General features: G+C 33.9%; 3 protein-coding genes across 7 annotated transcripts; 1 reads left to right on the top strand and 2 right to left on the bottom strand.

Moving 5' to 3' along the window:
• Positions 1-601: 601 nt before the first annotated feature.
• Positions 602-4,425, bottom strand: LOC145597597 (FBD-associated F-box protein At4g10400-like). Of its 5 annotated transcripts, none has more exons than XM_081653800.1 (6): positions 4,280-4,425; positions 2,700-2,759; positions 2,368-2,599; positions 1,574-2,244; positions 1,322-1,465; positions 602-1,238 (listed from the first exon to the last, which is right to left on the bottom strand). In XM_081653800.1, exons 2-6 carry the CDS (start codon positions 2,742-2,744, stop codon positions 909-911), a joined length of 1,422 nt encoding a protein of 473 aa, XP_081509926.1. In that variant the 5' UTR covers positions 2,745-2,759; positions 4,280-4,425; the 3' UTR covers positions 602-908. The 5 variants fall into 5 exon arrangements, with proteins under 5 accessions (XP_081509926.1, XP_081509927.1, XP_081509922.1 ...); XM_081653801.1 differs by lacking the exon at positions 4,280-4,425 and adding an exon at positions 3,235-3,352 and having other exon boundaries at positions 2,700-2,756; XM_081653796.1 differs by lacking the exon at positions 4,280-4,425 and adding an exon at positions 2,846-3,007.
• Positions 4,426-4,687: 262 nt separating this feature from the next.
• LOC145597598 (peptidyl-prolyl cis-trans isomerase 2-like) lies at positions 4,688-5,394 on the top strand. The gene has a single exon (XM_081653802.1). The coding sequence runs from the start codon at positions 4,770-4,772 to the stop codon at positions 5,271-5,273; it is 504 nt and encodes a 167-aa protein (XP_081509928.1). The 5' UTR covers positions 4,688-4,769; the 3' UTR covers positions 5,274-5,394.
• A 3,670-nt stretch (positions 5,395-9,064) lies between these two features.
• On the bottom strand, positions 9,065-14,872 carry LOC145597300 (fimbrin-2-like). Its single transcript, XM_081653435.1, has 14 exons — positions 14,539-14,872; positions 14,268-14,438; positions 13,385-13,626; positions 13,104-13,275; positions 12,626-12,664; positions 12,341-12,409; positions 12,133-12,249; positions 11,721-11,932; positions 11,172-11,327; positions 10,800-10,999; positions 10,528-10,685; positions 10,146-10,242; positions 9,767-9,858; positions 9,065-9,432 (listed from the first exon to the last, which is right to left on the bottom strand). The coding sequence occupies exons 1-14, from the start codon at positions 14,623-14,625 to the stop codon at positions 9,262-9,264; spliced, it is 1,983 nt and encodes a 660-aa protein (XP_081509561.1). The 5' UTR covers positions 14,626-14,872; the 3' UTR covers positions 9,065-9,261.
• Between the last annotated feature and the right edge of the window lie 3,839 nt (positions 14,873-18,711).

Genomic DNA, 18,711 nt, shown 5'->3' with positions numbered 1-18,711 from the left:
GAGGATTTTCGTAGAGTGGGCCGGCAACCGTCAACGAAGAACATGGTGGGCCCAAAGGTGTGTGAATGGGTTTAATCACGAACACACAACTTTATTAGCTACTCGACTCACTTAATTAGACTCTTTAACCACACTCATAATTATGCTTAACTATTTAGTAAGCAACTTCACATGTCCTTGCATCTGTTTTTAGGACCACTTTCTTTTCTTTTTTTTTTTTTTGATTCTTTATTTACATGACTCAGCAATTGGTGTTCTCCCCTTCCCATGCTTTTTTATTTATTTATTTATTATTATTATTATTATTATTATTATTATTATTTATAATAATATACTTCGTCGAAGTATTTTTTTATTTTTTTATTAACTACTCCCTCCGTATTTCATTAAAAATCTCATTTATATATAGTTTGCACAGGTTTAAGAAGATGAATGAAGAAAAAAGTGGAATTTGATTGATAAAATCAAAATAAAAAAATGTTGTTTGATTAATTAAAAGTGAATATAAAATATACAAGTATAAAGGTAAATTGAAATTGAAATTGAAATTAAAGTTAATTAGATAAATATTCAGGTGAACACTTTTATTTGTAGTCGGAGACTTGCATGAGTACTTATTATTAGATGTAATCAGTAATTAAATTTTACAGTAGATCTATATTTGTAATCCATATACTAATGTTTAATTATTCTGACCCTTCATTATTACTACTGAACAATTCCCACGAAATCTTGATCATTGTATTGGCATGCTTCAAGCATCAGACGCTAACCCAATAACTTACTGCTTTTTGTTAGTAGTATTGCAAATAGATTGATCAAACATAAGTATAATCTTACAAACAATTGTTGTGCCTAAATATTACAGTAGATCATTTACATTCTTAAATTACTGTTTAATGTAGAAACTATGTTGAGCCAGGGGAAACATGCGAGTTGCGATCCAACAACTTCGACTTGTACAAGATAAAGTTCACCCCTTGCGGCAAACACCTTTTGAACTTCCGAATCCGATTCATTGCATGTTTGTAAAATGACGCATACTTCAATGTCGGTAACTGAAAAATCACATCTTTGAGCATGATGGAATTCTCAACTATGTAGGTTGCAAATTGCATGTCAATTGGTTGTCCTAATAACCCAAAAAGCTCCAATGTCTTCAAACTCGTCAAGGGGCGCCCATTGTATTTGATTTCTTTCATTTTATACGAATCATATATCCGACCAATCCCCGAAAACTGCAAGATGGGAAAACCTGGATCAATGTTGAGCAGATCAAAATCAATGCAAAAATAATATAACAAAAGGAGGGGTACCCTGCCTTGAGAGTTAATTTCTCGAGAGCTGGAGATGCCTCGATAAAGCTAATCCATCCAACGAGGCTCCCATCATTGATTGCTTTAATATGGAGTTCTAAATGCTTGAGGTTTGACATGGTAGGTGGGTTCTTAATCCCCACATTCCACTGTGTAAGAAAATGTCAAAATTTATGTAAATACACAAGCAAGCACAACAAGATACGAAGTAGATGTGAGTATTCATTTACTAAGCCAGCATCAATTCCATGGATTACCTGGATTATGTTACTGCATCGAGGGTTCAGGAGCAAGTCCCATTTTAAGTACTCCAATTGCTGAAAGTATGTCGAAAGAGATCCTGAAGCAAAGGGTACAACCGATCCTTGATAGTCTCCATTACCAATTGATACTGCAGAAAGCAAGGAGGCACCTCTGAGACATAGCACTATGGGGCACCCTTGGTAGGTGAATGACACAAGTTTTGGGACAAAAATATCCATGCTTGCCAAACGGGGACAACATGATACCTCTAAATGTTTCAATCGAAGAGGTGAATGAGGAAGATATATATCTGTTAAAGCGCTTGCCCCTCCAACAATGCGCAAATCCTCAAGGGCAGGGCAAGATTTCAGAAGACACTCAAGGTCTCCCACGGTAAGATTGACGTATTTAAGACACAAAGATCTTAGGGAAGCCAAATTACGAGGATCAAATGATTGCACACGACATTTAAGAGGCCAAGTATAGCAGTCAATTAGGGAAATACTTCTGTGGAAAAATGGTGTAAAGTCCAATTCAAGCCTCTTAACGTGTTTTGCTAATGCAAAAACCACCCACTTATCAATATAAGCTTCACAATCAACATCCAAGTCAAAAATCACCCTCAGTTCATCTATAGTCAGACCACGATGAGCTTCCAAGACGCTATTCACCCACCTCGTAATACCTGATAAGAAAGTATAAGGAGAGAGAGTATCAGATACTAATTTAACAAGAAAATAAAAAAGAAAAAACACTGTACAACCAGCAATTTAACAATTAATATGAGACCATGTAATCTAATACAAACCTAATCTTTCTTGGAAAAGTAATTGATCATCTTTTTTAATTCTTTCCATTGTGGGGGAATTCGCTTCAAAGAACAAGACAGGAAAACATTGCCACATGAATTTCCATTTGCGTGAAAGAACACTAGTTCTAGCAGCTTCATTCATTGTTAAGAAGGACATGATCAACAGCAGAATATCATGTGGCAACTCACTTAGTCGATCATTCAGACCTACATCTCTTGCTTCCGAACACTGAGTAAATAATCACACATGAACCAAATATCACCATGAGAAAACCATGTAGCAAATTTTAAATTAATATTGGTGGATGGTAGAGGAAACATATTCACACCTGATGGTTGCAGGATTTGAGGGCCGGCCATGTCTTTTTCATCATAATGATCACAGGCTTCTATAAACAAGATAAATAAAGCTTATCAGTAAAATGGGAATTTAACAAACAGATCAGAAATACAAAAGGATAAGCCAATAACCAACTATGCAAGGTTCAGCAAATGAGCTTTGTGAAATACTGAAAAATTTTCTTAAGGCTGGCAGTTCATATGAAATCACAACAACATAGCCTAAGTTAGAATGATAAGATTTAAGATGTGATTTGATGAAAGTTACACATGACAATGACATACATCACGGTATCTAAACAATAGTTCTCTTACGTAAAAAATACTTGTAGAACACAAACACGAGCACCTAAATCACGAACAAGCAAAATGCTAGTAACCACACAATAAATCAAACATATGCCCAAAAGACAAAAATACAAAGTTAAGCCAGAGTGTATTATGAAAGAGAAAGAGCTGAAGAAACAAATTTAGTAAATAAGAAAATCAAGTCCAAGATTTTATAAGTGGAATTAAAGATATTACTTGTTGAATGTTTTTTTGGTGTTCCACCCGGTTCACCCTTTGGGCTAATCCGGATTCGGGGATCAGTTATGGGTGGTTAGGTTTCAGTCCCCTCCCAATTGTTGTTGCGGGGGATCAAACACAGGTCCTCCCTCCCAAGTGTAGTCCCAATCACCACTACACCAACATCCAATTGGTTATTACTTGTTGAATGTATGCATAGGCAAATGAGTTAAAAGAAGCATGTTTGATACAAAAATAATTAGTGGAATTAAAGATATTACTTGTTGAATGTATGCATAGGCAAATGAGTTAAAAGAAAAGTGTCAACCAAAAAAGAACGGGAAATCGAGAAACGAAATTTGTTTCTCATAGGGTCATTTTCGTGAATAAATCAATAACTTTTTCATTATGGTGGGCTCCACAATTGTATAAAATTGAATAAAGTTGTTGGTTTATTTACCAAAAATGCCGTGTGAGACACTATGAAAAATTGGGGCATCCACAGAAAGAATGGAGAGAGTAATACAAAAACAAAAGTCTACAGGTTTAGGTTTGGTTGGACAGAAATTAAACTTGTACTGGTGAAAAACTAAGTTTTCTCTTGTTTGGTGGAACGGAAACTTAATCAAATGCTCACTCTCAAACATAAGAATCAAAATCCCCAACTCCATGTTTAGAATTTGATAACATCATCACAACTGAAGTCTACAATGGCAGGAGTAGCAGCATAATGAATTGAGCGAGATCAGGTTGAATTACAAGGGAAAGAAGATGAAGCGATTGGGAATCAGAGTTACAGAAAACAAAATATAGCATACACAATAATATACAGACTCAACTACTGTAGAAATTATTTTAAAATCCAATAATTTAAGATCAAATACAAGAATAATACATGAACATGAAAAAAAAAACATAAGTGCACAAAAGATAGGAACTTTAACAGAATATTTAAGTGAAATTGAACAATACTCCGTATATAATATAAATTAAAACTCTAGGAGCAAATTGGAAATCGAAGGAAAATTAAATGATGAAATTGGTAAATGGGGAGAGGTGTTACCAGATCTGAGTCTGAACAGCAAACCTCCGCCGCTGTGTTGCAACCACCGCAACAGCTTGCTGGTTGTTAGTTAGTTGTTTCTCTAAAACTGGCGGCCACTGTTGCGGTATGTATTGAATAATATTCACTAATTATTGTTTTATAGAGTAAATACTTGTTATCACTTATCAGCCTCAAAGGGTATATATGTCATTTTAAAAACCCAAAAATACAATAAGATTTGAACACAAGACCTCATTGAATGAATACCAACTTATTACCATCCAAGCTATTAGCTTATGTTCTCTCTATGCAAATAAATATATATAAAAACATATTAGAAATAAAAACAAAAATCATTCAAAAAGTATTTATTATTGTTATTGTAATTTGTAATACGAGTATCAAAATAATACCCAGAACAACGCCCGGGTAGTTATAAACTTATAATTATAAAAACCGACTAGACTACCTCTCTATAAATTATAATTAAAAAAAACCCTAAAAAAGTATGGAAAACCCAAAGGTATTCTTAGATGTTACAATAGGCAATGAAGCAGCCGGAAGAATCGTGATAGAGCTGTTCGCCGACGTGGTCCCAAAAACCGCGGAGAATTTCCGTGCACTTTGCACCGGTGAGAAAGGGTTAGGGATGAACGGAATACCACTCCACTACAAGGGATCGAAATTCCACCGTGTGATCCCCTGTTTCTTGTGCCAAGGTGGTGGCGGTAACATCGAGTCAATCTACGGTAAAACCTTCGAAGATGAGAAGTTTCAGATCAAACACGCCGAGCCAGGCATTGTCTCTATGGCTAACCTTGGCAAGTGCCACACAAACGGATCAGGATTCTTTATCTGCACTTGTAAGGCTCAGTGGCTCGATGCAAGACACTCTGTGTTTGGAAAGGTCGTTCAAGGGATGGAGGTTGTTAGAGCTATGGAGAGGGTTGGTTCCAGTACCGGCAAAACTCGTCAACCTATTCTTATTGCTCACTGCGGCCAACTCGACTAACTCGGCAAAATTGATATGAGAGAAGGAAATTAGGAACTGAATTGAAAGTAAAAGCCGAACAGAACATGCTAAATACCTCTAATTTTCTACTTTTCTCTTTAGTCGGATGTTAATTTTTCTATTTTATTCTCAAGGCTGTATAGTTTTTCATCTCTTAATATAATTCAATACCTTTTAATCTTTAATTCTGCATTCAAGACCATATACATTGTGATCACATATATACAACCAACCTACTAAAGGTGCTGAACACAGGACTCAATATAAAGAAAAACCAAGCTCATAGTAAGGGAATTATAAGCAAAGCTACTTAACTAGGACCATAGTAATAAATCATTATAAAAGCTGGATAATCACATAAATTATTCATTGCAGCACCAATTACTTGTAGCCGTTGTAGGTTATGGATGGCCGTCATTCATGCACTAAACAAGTCCTATAACAAATTTGTACTGTTTAATTCACAAACACAGGCCCTTTGTTGGAGTAACTAATCTAAACTCCTTAACTTGGATAACTCCAATTTGATCCCTTACCCTCCCCCCGCCCCACCCCTTTGATTGAAACAAAGTAATTATAACGTGATGAAATCACACTAAGAGCTTAAAATTAGTGAAAGATAAATTAGTGGGAAAATCACACAACACTCCTCAACTGCTGCTGTCTGCCCCTCATTCACAGCAAAGGGCACCCATAACTTCTGCTGCCTCAGCGTCTGAACAGATCTCATCCATGTGTAAATTGTAATTCACACCAATTATCTGCACCTGTAACTAAATCAAACCATTAACAAATTGTGAATCAAAAAAATCAACAGAGTCGGAGACTGTACACCAGTTGAGTTCTTGCAATTCGATGGTTAAATTATTAAGCAAATTCCTAATGCCTCGATCTTGTTCATCACTTATACCTGCACTCTCCACTCCTACATCATCAAACTCCACTTCTTTTTCGGGGCATCCTCTAGCAAAGGGTAGTTCACCAAACTAAGCACGAGCATTGTCACTAATTTTCTAGGGTATAAGCCTCAGCCAATTTCCATCATCCCACTGACCACTGTTAGCCAAATAATCAGCAACAAACTGAATATGTGCATTGTCATTACATCTATTTTTTTTAATGAGGACCCTCAAACTTCATTTTTGGGCATTCTCTTGTAAGGTTTTGACATTAGTTTTTAAAGCTAATTTTGATCACCAATGTTACATATTGGATTAATCACCAGATTTTAAGCCACACCACACCACAAATACAACAGTCTAGAAATTATTAGGATCGGGGAAACAAATCTTGGATTTCCTTTGACTCCATAACCTTGTGTCAAAATTAAGCAACGTACATCAATTATGGTTTGTTTATAATTTATTTTCAGTAATTTTGATCTTCTGTCCAATTTATGGTTTGTTTTCTGTCAATTGCTCTGCGTCTACTCGTCTAATGAATACAACTTTACCATTTATCTACAAATGCATTTTGAACCAATATATGTTACTCGCAGTTGGCAAAATTATAGTAAAAAGTCCAACAACTAATTACAAAATCCATCCAAAAAGATAACTATTTAATCATTAGAATCCTTATGAACAATATCATGAATTACACTATAAAAGATGCTTACCAATATACGAATCAGGAGTACATCTTGAATCAAACTTTAATACAGTAAAATGCTATCGTGTTATTATTTTTTTTTTGGAATATGTGCTGTAAAAAAATGCTTTAATTATTTATAGCCTGTAATACTCTTCTGTGATTGGCTCAAATTGTTTTCACACGGATTACGGTTTTAATTTTGGGGTTCTTAACCAATTAGCTTGAGGGATAGATATCTTCTGACGCAAGTTTCTCCTCTTCTACTCTTTTTTTATTTCACTAGTTTACCTCACCGTCAACGTAAGAAAATAAAAAGACTTTGTTTTATCTGAATCTATTTGTAAATATTGACAGTAATTCTTTTTTACTACTTGTAGTAGTAATTTTTTTGAGAAGTCTCTTTTCCAAATTTACCCTAGACTTCCCTCAAAATTAAAAATTTACCCTAGACTTTTACTTTTTTTTTTTTTTTCCTTGAATACACTTTTACTTATTTACCCTGACCTTTCTAACCTATACTACTCCATAACATCAATACATCATAACCTTTAGCTATGGGCAGTACACTAATACCGTAGTATGTCTTTTATGGGTTAAGTATTACGGAGTAAAAATAAAAAATTAAAATACTTATTGATAATTAAAGATATTATTGGTCAAATTTTTATATTAACAAATTTATGAGACAATTTAAAAAGTGAATCGTTAAACAGCGCTCACAAATTTATCACATCACCCTTGTTTAATGAATGAAATTACAATGTTACCCCTAGTGCCAAACCGCCAAACAACCACCACTACAGCCCACCTTTTCCCAACAACCACACCTACTACAGCCCACCTCGCACAACAACCACCCTCACCATTGTCCATCACCACCCAACAACCACCCCCACTATTTATCCATCGCCGCCCAAACGTCAAATGAGGTAAAGATGCCGCATCTCCACGGTGGGCGATCAGATAAATTTTTTTTCACCAGAAATTGCCCCAACCGCCCTAAAAAGCAATTTGACCACGATCAAACCACCAAGGGAAAACGGTTGGACCATGGTCAAATTGCTTTTCCTAGGCGGTTAAATCACTTTTTTAGGGCGGTTGGAGCAATTTCCAACGATAAAAAATTATCTTGCAACGGTGGTGGAGAAGGTGGTGGTGATGATGGTGCCTGACAGTGCAATAGGTGGTGACGGGTGATGGTGGTTGTGTTAGGAGCGGGAGAAAGACAAAAGGTCTGTTTACTTCAGCTTAATTTTAGTTTAGTTTATTTCAATTCAATTCACTTCCTAATCTACTCTCATAAAATATCCATTTCAGCTCTATTGAGTTCAGTCCAGTTCAGATCCGTTTAGCTCAATTCGGCAAATGTGAACAGGCCCAAAAAATAAAGTTGAAAGTTTACTAAATATTGTGGGCGATTTTGATAAATTTGTAACTCCCTTAAAACAACAGAGGGAGTAATTATAGGCTGATAGCTTATCATTAATATTCCCTCCGTTTCGTAATAATCGCAACAACAAGCATTGCATAATATCTCTAGAAAATTATACAATGGAGACATGAAATATAGTTAGTGGATTGTTACTGCTGGTCACACCATGTGGTCGTTTGTAAAAGAACAAAGTAACCCCTATACACTGGCCGAATAACTCTTGTAATACTAACTGGATAACAAATATAGTAACCAAGTAATCCATGTAACAATGATGAAATAACCCTTATAACACTGACCGAATAACCTATATAACAACTAATGAAATACCTCCATGATGGCCGGCCACACCACCCACATAATAATTTGTGTTAATTGTTAGTAAATTGATTTTTAAAAATGTGACTAGGTTTGGTAGGATAGAGAAATAATAAAATACTTCGTAGCGAATTCTTATAAAATAAGTTAGTGTTGTAATTATTATGATATGATCATATAAAATAAAGCCTTAGGGCTTGTTCACTTCAGCTTCATTTCAGTTCAGTTCAGCTTCAACCAGTTCAGTTCAGTTCCTAATTCATTCACATAAAATATTCATTTCAACTCTATTCAGTTCAATTCAATTAAGCTTAGTTCAGTAAATGTAAACAGACTCTTAATCCCAAAATTATTTGGGTCGAGAGAAGGTCGAGAGACATTAATCGCAACAACGATTCGTCCGTGAAGAAAATAAAGCATAACAAGCAAAGCTATTAAAGGCTGACTATTCACATGTAATTTCTTTATTAAAATTTGATTTGGTAGATAAACACTCACTCCCTATAAGTAAAGCAAAACCATGACAGTAGAGTAAAAATAATGAAAAAAATAAAAATAAAATAAGAACACAGATCATGAAGGTGTAATTAAAGGAACTTCAGTTAAAGTTCCCATATACATTATGATCACATATATACATCCAATCTATTCTAATGATGATTCGGAAGCAGCGTCATCCATTGTCGAATTTGACATTGTTTCTGACTGACTGCCATTCTCACTGTCCGAAGAACTGGATGACTTGTCTTCTACAGGTTGATTCAAGCACCAATACATTATGCTTGCGGTTAAAGTGAGGATCATCTTTTGGTTGACCTGATGATGAACATGATGCAAGTATTATTAGTCTTGTATTCGGCATAGCACATTGATCATTTATGGCTAAACAAGTAGGTCGAAAAAGTAGATGTATTTTATTTATTTACAGCAGTACTGTGATTGTTTGATGACTTTGATCCATGCATGCATATGTCAAGAAGCTTATTAATCACGTAATCATCCTATATATCTGTGGAACTGAGCTATTAAAAAGCTTTATTCAACATAAGATGGATATAATAGATTAGCTACTAGACTCTGCACTAATGTCATTGGTCTTGTGTGTCAAATATTTGAAGCAACTAGGAAGACAGCAAAGAATAGTACATACCTCGGTGATGTCTTCAGGAAGCAAAAATATTGAACATCCAAGTTTCCTTGCAATACTGATAATGTATGAAGCATTCATCGTTTTCTCCTCGTCTGAATATGACAATTTGCACAATTAGTGGAAAAAATTTAAGTTGAATATGCACATAAGATAATAGCAAACAATTACTGCTAGGCCTCTGTCAGGAAATGTACTAATGGTTGTAATGAGATAGTCAAGGAGCTAACGATGTCCACCTGATTATACTTTTCTTGGTTAATACATTAATACATGATATTATCCTATGAGTTTTGAGAAACTTTCAGGCAACTAAATGCAGCTTTCAACATGATAGGCAAACCAAACAGTGATAAATTCCGGAAGTGCATAGTCTACATACCACTTAATCCCTTTGTAACAAGGCTCCAATTTACAACTCTTGGCTGCACTGCACTTAGAAGCTCGAGGAAAAAAATTCCATCTGACAAACTCTTATCCTGCAAAACAGATCATCAGGGTTTAGATTCTACCAAGCTAACGATGTCCCTCTGAACTAGTGCCTGATCAAAAGAGTATCCTTCATGATAAAAAAAAAAAAGTCACAATAAAAACAAGACTGGCTTAGGATTGACAAATGGATCAACCAAAACGAGATCAAGTCAGGCTCAAGACCAGGAGGCTGAGCTCAACTCAGATTGTCATCGCCCATACAAAGGCAAGATCCTCTTTAGCATTTTCTTGATAAATTTGATGGCAAGAGTTATATGAGTGGATTTCTATACCTTAAAACTGTTCATACGAGACTGCCCTCTTGAGTTTTTCACTAGATTGTTAGCCCATTCTAGTATATCCGCATCTGTGATTTCTTTCCCATGAGAATGGAACCTTAAATTCCTTAGGAGTTGGAGCATGTGGCATCGCATCAATTGCCACAAGTAAGCTGAAAATATATAATTCAAAACCACCAATGTTTAATACTCCGTTTGTGTAATGATGTATAGTTAATTGTGTAAAGTACATAGCATTGTTTAAATAATCAACAATGACCACATACCTAAAATCAATTTTTTGTTTCCTTGCACAATATCATTTCCAGCTATATTGACCAAAGAAAACTTCAATTGCTTCCCAAGTTTTATTGCTTGATTACAATTCTCAACCTTCTTAAAGGGCATTTTGATGGGTGGCTTGTTTGCAATCTTCCAATTGACAATTTTTGGTGAGACCTTATCCAACGTCTCCAAGAGTATCCATCTACAAGTAGAAGGATTTAAAGCATGATATAAATCACAGCATCACATGAAATGGAGCAACTACATAATTTGTACTTCATTGAAATTGAAATATCAAATAAGTTTAAGATGTAATCTCCATCAGTACATTTATGTTACATTTAAGATGTAATCAATTGATAGAATGTACTCACCCATCCCTTAGGTCTTCAAAAACATTGTCAATGCACATTGTATTACCAAGACTATTTAACCAAAAGCGGAAAACTCTTTCTTCTCGTGAGACTTGAACATCATCTGGAGAAGTTTCAAGAAAAGAGATGTTTTTTGTTTGGGTAGAGAGCCCATTCCTGTCATAGAAACAGTAGATGATTTACAATTTGTTCCTCTTGTCTCAATAGGATTGAAGAGATAAACACAATAAACATACACTGTATTAGCATGATGCAAGCAAATACATATAGGATATCTCTGTGAATGGCAATTCAAAGCCCATGTCCATATATACATATGGATCACTGAATTTGCATCTTGCCATTCACGCCTAAATTTTACTCTATCAAAAGACTCACTCACCATAATATCAACATAATAATTGGACTTAACTTGTAATAAAAAAAAAAAAAATAAAAAAAAAAAGACATGTAATGATATAGGTAAAAATATATATATGTTTTAAGAAAGGCCATGATGCATTAGAAACCTAAATCCAAAATAACTGGTTTGAAACTGTCATTTCTCACCTATGCTGAAATACGTGTGCAACAAAGGCAAGGTTGAGATTCGGTGAACCTTCCACTATGTCCTTAGCTGTCAAGTATCTTTTACATCCCATCTTATCAGCATGTTCAAGTACTAAATTTGCTTTCTTTAGAGGATCCTTTACTGTCAATGTCCTTGGATCACTGTGCTCTGGGGCAAGGACATTTAAGAGATGAGCATAAGCTTCCCCATCCTACAGAAAGATATTAGTTTTTATCAGCACCTCCATATGCAAATTACTAAGTCTGGTCTAGGGGAAAGATCAAGTGAAAGAAACAAAATCGTCTCGTCTAGTATCAGCGTACAAAATCACATGCCAGTAAGGACAATTCAAGGGTCCATTGCAGCTTATATAATAGAGGAAAAAAAATACAGAGTATATTAAACATTTACCTTTATATCAGAGGAGAAGTTAGAGACAATTTTCTTGTATTCAGACTTTTTAAGTTGGAAGTTCATCCATCTCAACAAGATTTTCTCTGGTGGAAGACTCAACAACTCTTCTGCATCCTAAGAGTTTGAGAAACTTAATTAGGTAATGAGATTGGATTGGAATTCAAAAAGATTTAGAATCTATGTATCGTCTATGGAAGATACTCACCTCACTGCTGTCCACTAGCTCAACTAATTGAGGTGTTTTCTTTAAGTTGAGATCTGCCAAAAGTTGTATCTGTAGGTAAACAATGCATAAGATCATTTTTTATCTGATTGTAGCCTCATAGGTGTAATGTTTGTGCAGTATGCCAGCATGCATGAGCTATCAAGTTTGACTGCTTATACTTCTCAATTGAAGTGAAGATACAGTTATAACGAAATTGAGCATTTAGATCATGATTGTGAAAAGTAAATATCTCCTACACTGTAAGATAGTATGATAGATGCATACCTTGATGATTTGAGCAATTAATCCCACCACAAGATGACACTGTAATTAAACCATTAGTGATATCAGTATTTCTTGTCAAAAAATTACAACAATCAGTAAAACTAAGATACAGACAACAACATGAAATTTATTATACAACATGAAAAAAACAAAAACAGGAAAAAGGATTGTTAAGACTAAATGCCATTTGCTTATGTACGCCTAAAATTTCATATCCTTCTATATGCTGAAAAATTATAAAAGGCACTTCTTTCAGCTTCAAATAGATTAAATTTGCATACAATATAGAAGTAGTTGAAATCAATTGCAAATATAGCAAGGGTATTTTCATGTAATATCCATAATAGTGTTAGTTTTCCTTCATTCTTCAAATTGATACCATGACTGTTAAGTAAAAATCATAGAATGTTGAGTAAAATTGGCGAAGAAAAGAAGGCATACAAATTAAGAATCATCTCGAAAAGTGAATTTATCTTACCCTTCCTTCAATGAAATCTTGAGTACCAATATTAACCACTGTACACCCAATGGCCTTAGCAGAATTAAGGCATAGAGTGTGATTTTCATTTCTCTCCCATGGATTGAGCAATCTTTTCATGTTAATCGCACGTTCATCAATTGTCCCAGGAACAGCAACATTGATAAGTTTACTGCATTTTTTACCAAGTTAAGTTTAAAAACTTGCCACGTTGCCACGACATCAAACATAATGAAACATAAGAATTGTAGTACAAATGTGACAAGGGTAAGAGTATTGACCATAAAAGAACACCATCCTTAACAATCTCAAACAAATCATTGGTTGAAGGATCAATAGGAAGAAACTGCTTCAAGAACTTGTCTTCGCCTAGATAATTGTTGATATGTGATACATACGACGATTTCTCCGACTCACTTATAGTATGAAGCAATGTTGTTGTAGCAGCCTTAAGAAAGGCAGATGAATTCTTAGCTGGACTTCCCATTTTTGAACTGGCATGAGCGTGCAGTTTCAAATACACCTGTATTCACCCACAAAGTTCTTCCTCTTTTAGCCCACATTTATTAGTTCTCTTTACTTTGCTCATAATTATATCTAAGGAAAAGAACATGATAACAACTTCACTGTTTTAAACACTTTCTTTCTTAGTTGCCCCCACATAATTAGTTAACTTTTTCCTAACAAAATTAATTAATTTTCAAACCCAAACTTAACCTTTTCCTAACTTTTCCAATATCCGATTGCAATAATCCAGATTATTGATAGTCTAATACATCCTTTACTAAGCTCGATCAAGCTAGCAACTACTCCCTCCATCCGCAATCAACAGTCACGTTGATAATACAATTTGAACTAGTAACGCGACAACAAAATCTAGACCGACAGATTAATTACAATTTGAACTGGTAACGCCACAACTTATTCTAGACCGACGGAGTAATTACAAGTACTTTTCTCTAAATATAATTTTCTCAGTTGCACTAAAACTTATCATCTCCTAATCCAAAAATAAAAAATACAGTAAAATGATCAAACCATAACCATTAAATTCATTATTTAAGCTTCTATATCATTGTTTAAACTCTAGTATCAGAACAATCTGACGAAATAAATCTCCAAAATCAAATTAAACTCAAAAACAAAACAAAATCAGAGACATACCCTAAGAAAGAGCTCAAAATCAACTTCATCATTCATATTCTGATAATTACTTCTCAGAAACGAATCTCTCTCTTCATCACTCAAATTCTCTCCAACAACCTTAAGCTTCGACATCTTCGACGGCAAATCGGAAAGAGTAAGCGGTCCACTCTCTCTCCTAAACGTATGATACTACATTCAAACAAACAAAAAAAACAACAAAAATCAACAATCATTCAAACAATAAGATCTGAAAAATCACAAAAAAACAGCAAGATGAATCGAATTAAACCTGAGATTTCAACGTTCGAAGCTCGACTTGAGTGAACTGATTATGAAGCCATGGATCTGAGCACAATATTCCGATGTATCCTGCCATTAATTAATCGATTATTTCAGAAAATTACTCGAAATTAGGGGTTTGATTGAAGAATTTCTGGAAATTTGTTGTTGATGATGTTCGTAAAATGTATGAGTAGAATTATTCTCTCTCCTCCAAACTTTGCAGTGAAGAGAGAGAGAGTGAGAGGGAAGAAGAAGAAGGGAGTAGGATGAAGAAGCAGAGCTGTCAGACTTGTAGAGCAAAAGAATTTTCTTTTTTTTAATTTTTGTCGTTGGAATTCAAATAATGACTGATTTGTCCTTCTCTCCCTCGTTTTACCGTTGGGTTTAAGGGTTGCTTTTCTGCTAATTTTAAAAACTTTGCAAGTTATGACTACTGTTGACTATACATTAACGTTTTTGTAGGTAAGATTTACGTATAGATTACTTGTTTGTTGGACTATGATCCAACAATCCCCAAAAGTATACAATGTATTCGATACATACCGCGCTTGAATAAGAATTTTTTTTAAAAAAAAAAAAAAAAACTTAAGACTCGTTTGGCATTGTTGTGGTTTTCTGTTTTTTGGTTTTTTGTTTATTAAAAGTATATGATATAGGTCACATAATGAATAAAAAATTACTAAAACTTATTAAAATCATAATAATTTTGAAAACTGACAACAGAAAAGTGGAAACACCTTTTTCTTGTTTCCTGTTTTTGGTTTTTAGTCTTCATAAAAACAGGAAACTGGAAACCAAAAATGGTGCCAAACAAGAATTTTTGTAGTTGGTGGGGCTCGAACTCGTGACGTCAAAGTCACAAGGTGAGTTCCCCACCAACTCCACCAAGCTTTGCTTGGTACTTAATATTCCGTATATGAGCAGTGGTATGGATTATTGTATTAGTTTTGAAATTTATGATAAAATTATATATCGATGAAACTTATTCTTGAGGTTAAAATCATTTGCTAAAAACTTTAAAATTGTCCATTAGATCTCTAATGGGAGGATGATGGAATTCAATAACTCGTCCTTTTGGTAATAAGTTGATAACTTATTACGGAGTTTAATTGTGCACATAACATTAAGGTCAAAAATCAAAATAAAGGATAGCTCGTACAAACTTTTCATTAAACTAGATTTTGCTTGGCCTAGTGTAGCGTCATACACAGAACAACTAAACAAATGAACAGTACAATTAGCCAAATTAATATCGATTTTAAATTTAACTTGTTAAACACTATATAAAATTGTCAAATATCACATTTAATGCATATCTTGAGACATGTAGGTCTACTATTTCACCAAATTTATGTGTATGTGTTTTTTTCCCTTACAATTTACTCCAATTTCTCCAATCATATTTGCTTTATATAGCTTTAGTATTCTAGTTTCACTTGCAATGAATTTATAATTTTTATTTCAAAATAAACAATTAACATCTCAATGATTTCGTATCAAACTACTCTCAAGTCCACTCTTTTCAAGACATAAAATCAAAATCAAGACGTCAACAAGCTTTTGTCAAACGGGGAATCGTTCGAGCTTAAGTCAAGGTCTCGGGTTTGAGCCATAAGAATATGTAACAATATCTATTGAAAGAGATTTCCCCTCGACAAAATACGATCTAAAATAACTCAAACGCGAATTAGTCGAAATCTAATGTACATTGAATTACGAACGAGTTACCCTATAATACAACCAATGTTCAAATGCAAACCCTATAATGTGAGCACAATAAATAAGTGATCTAGTCGGTTTAAACGAAGGGGAGTGTAAAATTGGAGTCATTTCACATGCATTGTTATCATCTTACTTATATATGATGGCCAAACACGTGAACGTAATCAAGCTTTATTACGTAAATTGCATCTTAAAACCAAAACCAAGCATGGCATGTGAGAGCTTTACTTTATGAGGGGGTGGGGAAAGGTTTATGAGGATATTTTCGTCATTTTAATAATAAGGACCCACTTATTACCATACAATAATACATGAAGGCTGGAGCCTAAAGAAATAATATCTCTACTTTTTTAAATAAAGTTTGAAAGACATGGATAACTCAACGGCTACTTTGTTTGAATGGGCTCACTACAGTCTTCTCACTAGTCAAAACTCACAAGGCTCAAAACACCAGCCACTCATCTTCTAGATCTTTCACCACCCTCAAATTGTTACTCTTTCAGTCATTGGAGTAGAGAATGCCGCAAAAAAATTGCTTATGTTATACTTCCTACAATTTTTTTTTTTTTTTTTGAATAGCAAATATATTTCATTAATTAAAAGTCATACGACATCTACAATAGAGATTCGACGTTAACAAACACATAAGATATTGAATCAAATAGAATTTTCCTTCATAAAAACTACGATCGTCGAGTAGATCTTGCACTGCGGAGCATCTCCCGCTTATATCGCTGAAAATTACAAAATTTAATTAATTAAGTTAGTTAACAAATCATATGTTATTGAATTATTATTTTAATTTAAAATGTACACTTCCTCAAAAAAAATTAATTAATAAATAAAATGTACACTCCATAGCTTTTTGTTTATCTATTTTATTGAACCTCTTAGGGTCTGTTCACATTTACTTAATTTTAGTTCAATTCAGCTCTAATCAGTTCAGTTCAGCTCCAATCAGTTCAATTCAGTTCAGTTCAGCTCTTAATTTTCCTCTCTCATAAAATATTCAGTTCAGCTCAGTTCAGCAAATTATATAAATATTCTAACAGAATTATTGATGATACTTTAAAATTCCTAATTCTAGATTCAGATTTTCAGACATGAAAAAATAGAAGACATACACCTAACAAAAATCAATTACAAAAGCAAGAACAGATAGCTAAGGTAGCTAGCTGTGAATCACTAGCAAAGCATACAAAAAATTGGGAAAAAAGAGGATTTTTAAAAACAGGTGGGCCTATGGACTTAGGGCCCATCCATAGCATTAAAGGCAAGCAAACAAATATGGGCCTTATTGCAGATTTGCAAGTACCAAATATCCATTTTAAGTCGGTGGGGTTAGCAACCTTTGCTTCAATTTTTTTTTTTGAAAAGCACCTTTGCTTCAATTTAGTTTCAAGCTTTAAACCACATAATAATTTTTCTTTTTAAAAAAAAAAAAAAACCCTTAATATTTATGAACCTACATAATTTTCCTTATTCTGTATGGTATGGAAAATTAAAATGAAATATATTTACACAATATCAGCTAATAGATATGATCCGTTCATTCGACTTAATTTGCTTAAACTTTTTTTGCCTAAAATCTGAATTAAAAAATCTGAATTTATCTTTACTTATACTTGGCACTTTATCTTAATTTGTTTGAAACGAGTAAAAAGACCTAAATAAGTCATACATGACAAGTCTTTAATAATATCTAGGATTATAGACTTCAAAAAGTGTAATTACACCCGTAAGCATGCTATTATAGTATCATTAAATTTGATCTCTATAATGACTATAAATATATTATGTAGGTAAGTATTTGCTGTATTTTGCAATTTGCGACTAAAAAACCCAACAATAGAAATCAATAATGTGTTGTTAATGTTGTAAGAAAATAATTAAGATGATCCTAAGTTGTGGACCTCACTTACCACATGCTTTTCTGATCCTTGTAATTGAACACTTGAAAGCACCATCATTACTGGATGATTCTGCTTACATGATTCATAAAGCTAAAGTTTTAATTCGTGGTATATTTGCTTTTCATTCGTCTTTGGTCATTGATTAGATTGCTCTTTCTCTAATCTTACCTAGAGATTATGTGTTACTATCATTTGTTTGACAATTGTAAATAGCGAAGATGAAAGACAATTTTGGCTTCTTTGTATTAGTTTGAGAATGCATGACAAAATCAAGCATAAGTCAGTGTAATTTATAAATTTAATTTGATATGTATATATATTTTTTTAAATTCTTATTATGCAAGAATCAAGAATGTAAGCCTTAGGGTTTTATACAGCATTTTCCCCAATACATAACAATTACAATACTATCATGGACTTAGGTTTTGCACCGCGAGTCTGGTTAGGGGTACATCTAAGGAAATCCCTACAAATTTACGTTACATAAGTGTGTAATCAAGATATACATGAGATACATCACCCAGACAAAAGGAGGATGTATCGAG

This window comes from Chenopodium album, chromosome 20 (assembly GCF_948465745.1).
Source record: "Chenopodium album chromosome 20, dcCheAlbu1.1, whole genome shotgun sequence".
Taxonomy (NCBI): domain Eukaryota; kingdom Viridiplantae; phylum Streptophyta; class Magnoliopsida; order Caryophyllales; family Amaranthaceae; genus Chenopodium; species Chenopodium album.
The sequence above is the reverse complement of the archived record's forward strand: the minus strand, read 5'-3'. Positions and strand labels throughout refer to the sequence as shown.

Excerpts from the sequence above, each read along its gene's own strand:
- LOC145597597 (XM_081653796.1), bottom strand. The coding sequence starts at position 2,992 with ATGTCATTGTCATGTGTAACTTTCATCAAATCACATCTTAAATCTTAT. Across the intron at positions 2,600-2,699 it reads TCAAATCCTGCAACCATCAG|TGTTCGGAAGCAAGAGATGT; the intron begins GTGTGAATATGT and ends TTATTTACTCAG. Across the intron at positions 1,239-1,321 it reads TCGAGAAATTAACTCTCAAG|TTTTCGGGGATTGGTCGGAT; the intron begins GCAGGGTACCCC and ends CCCATCTTGCAG.
- LOC145597598 (XM_081653802.1), top strand. The coding sequence starts at position 4,770 with ATGGAAAACCCAAAGGTATTCTTAGATGTTACAATAGGCAATGAAGCA.
- LOC145597300 (XM_081653435.1), bottom strand. The coding sequence starts at position 14,625 with ATGGCAGGATACATCGGAATATTGTGCTCAGATCCATGGCTTCATAAT. Across the intron at positions 13,276-13,384 it reads AAGGATGGTGTTCTTTTATG|TAAACTTATCAATGTTGCTG; the intron begins GTCAATACTCTT and ends TAAAAAATGCAG. Across the intron at positions 10,686-10,799 it reads AAACAAAAAATTGATTTTAG|CTTACTTGTGGCAATTGATG; the intron begins GTATGTGGTCAT and ends ATATATTTTCAG.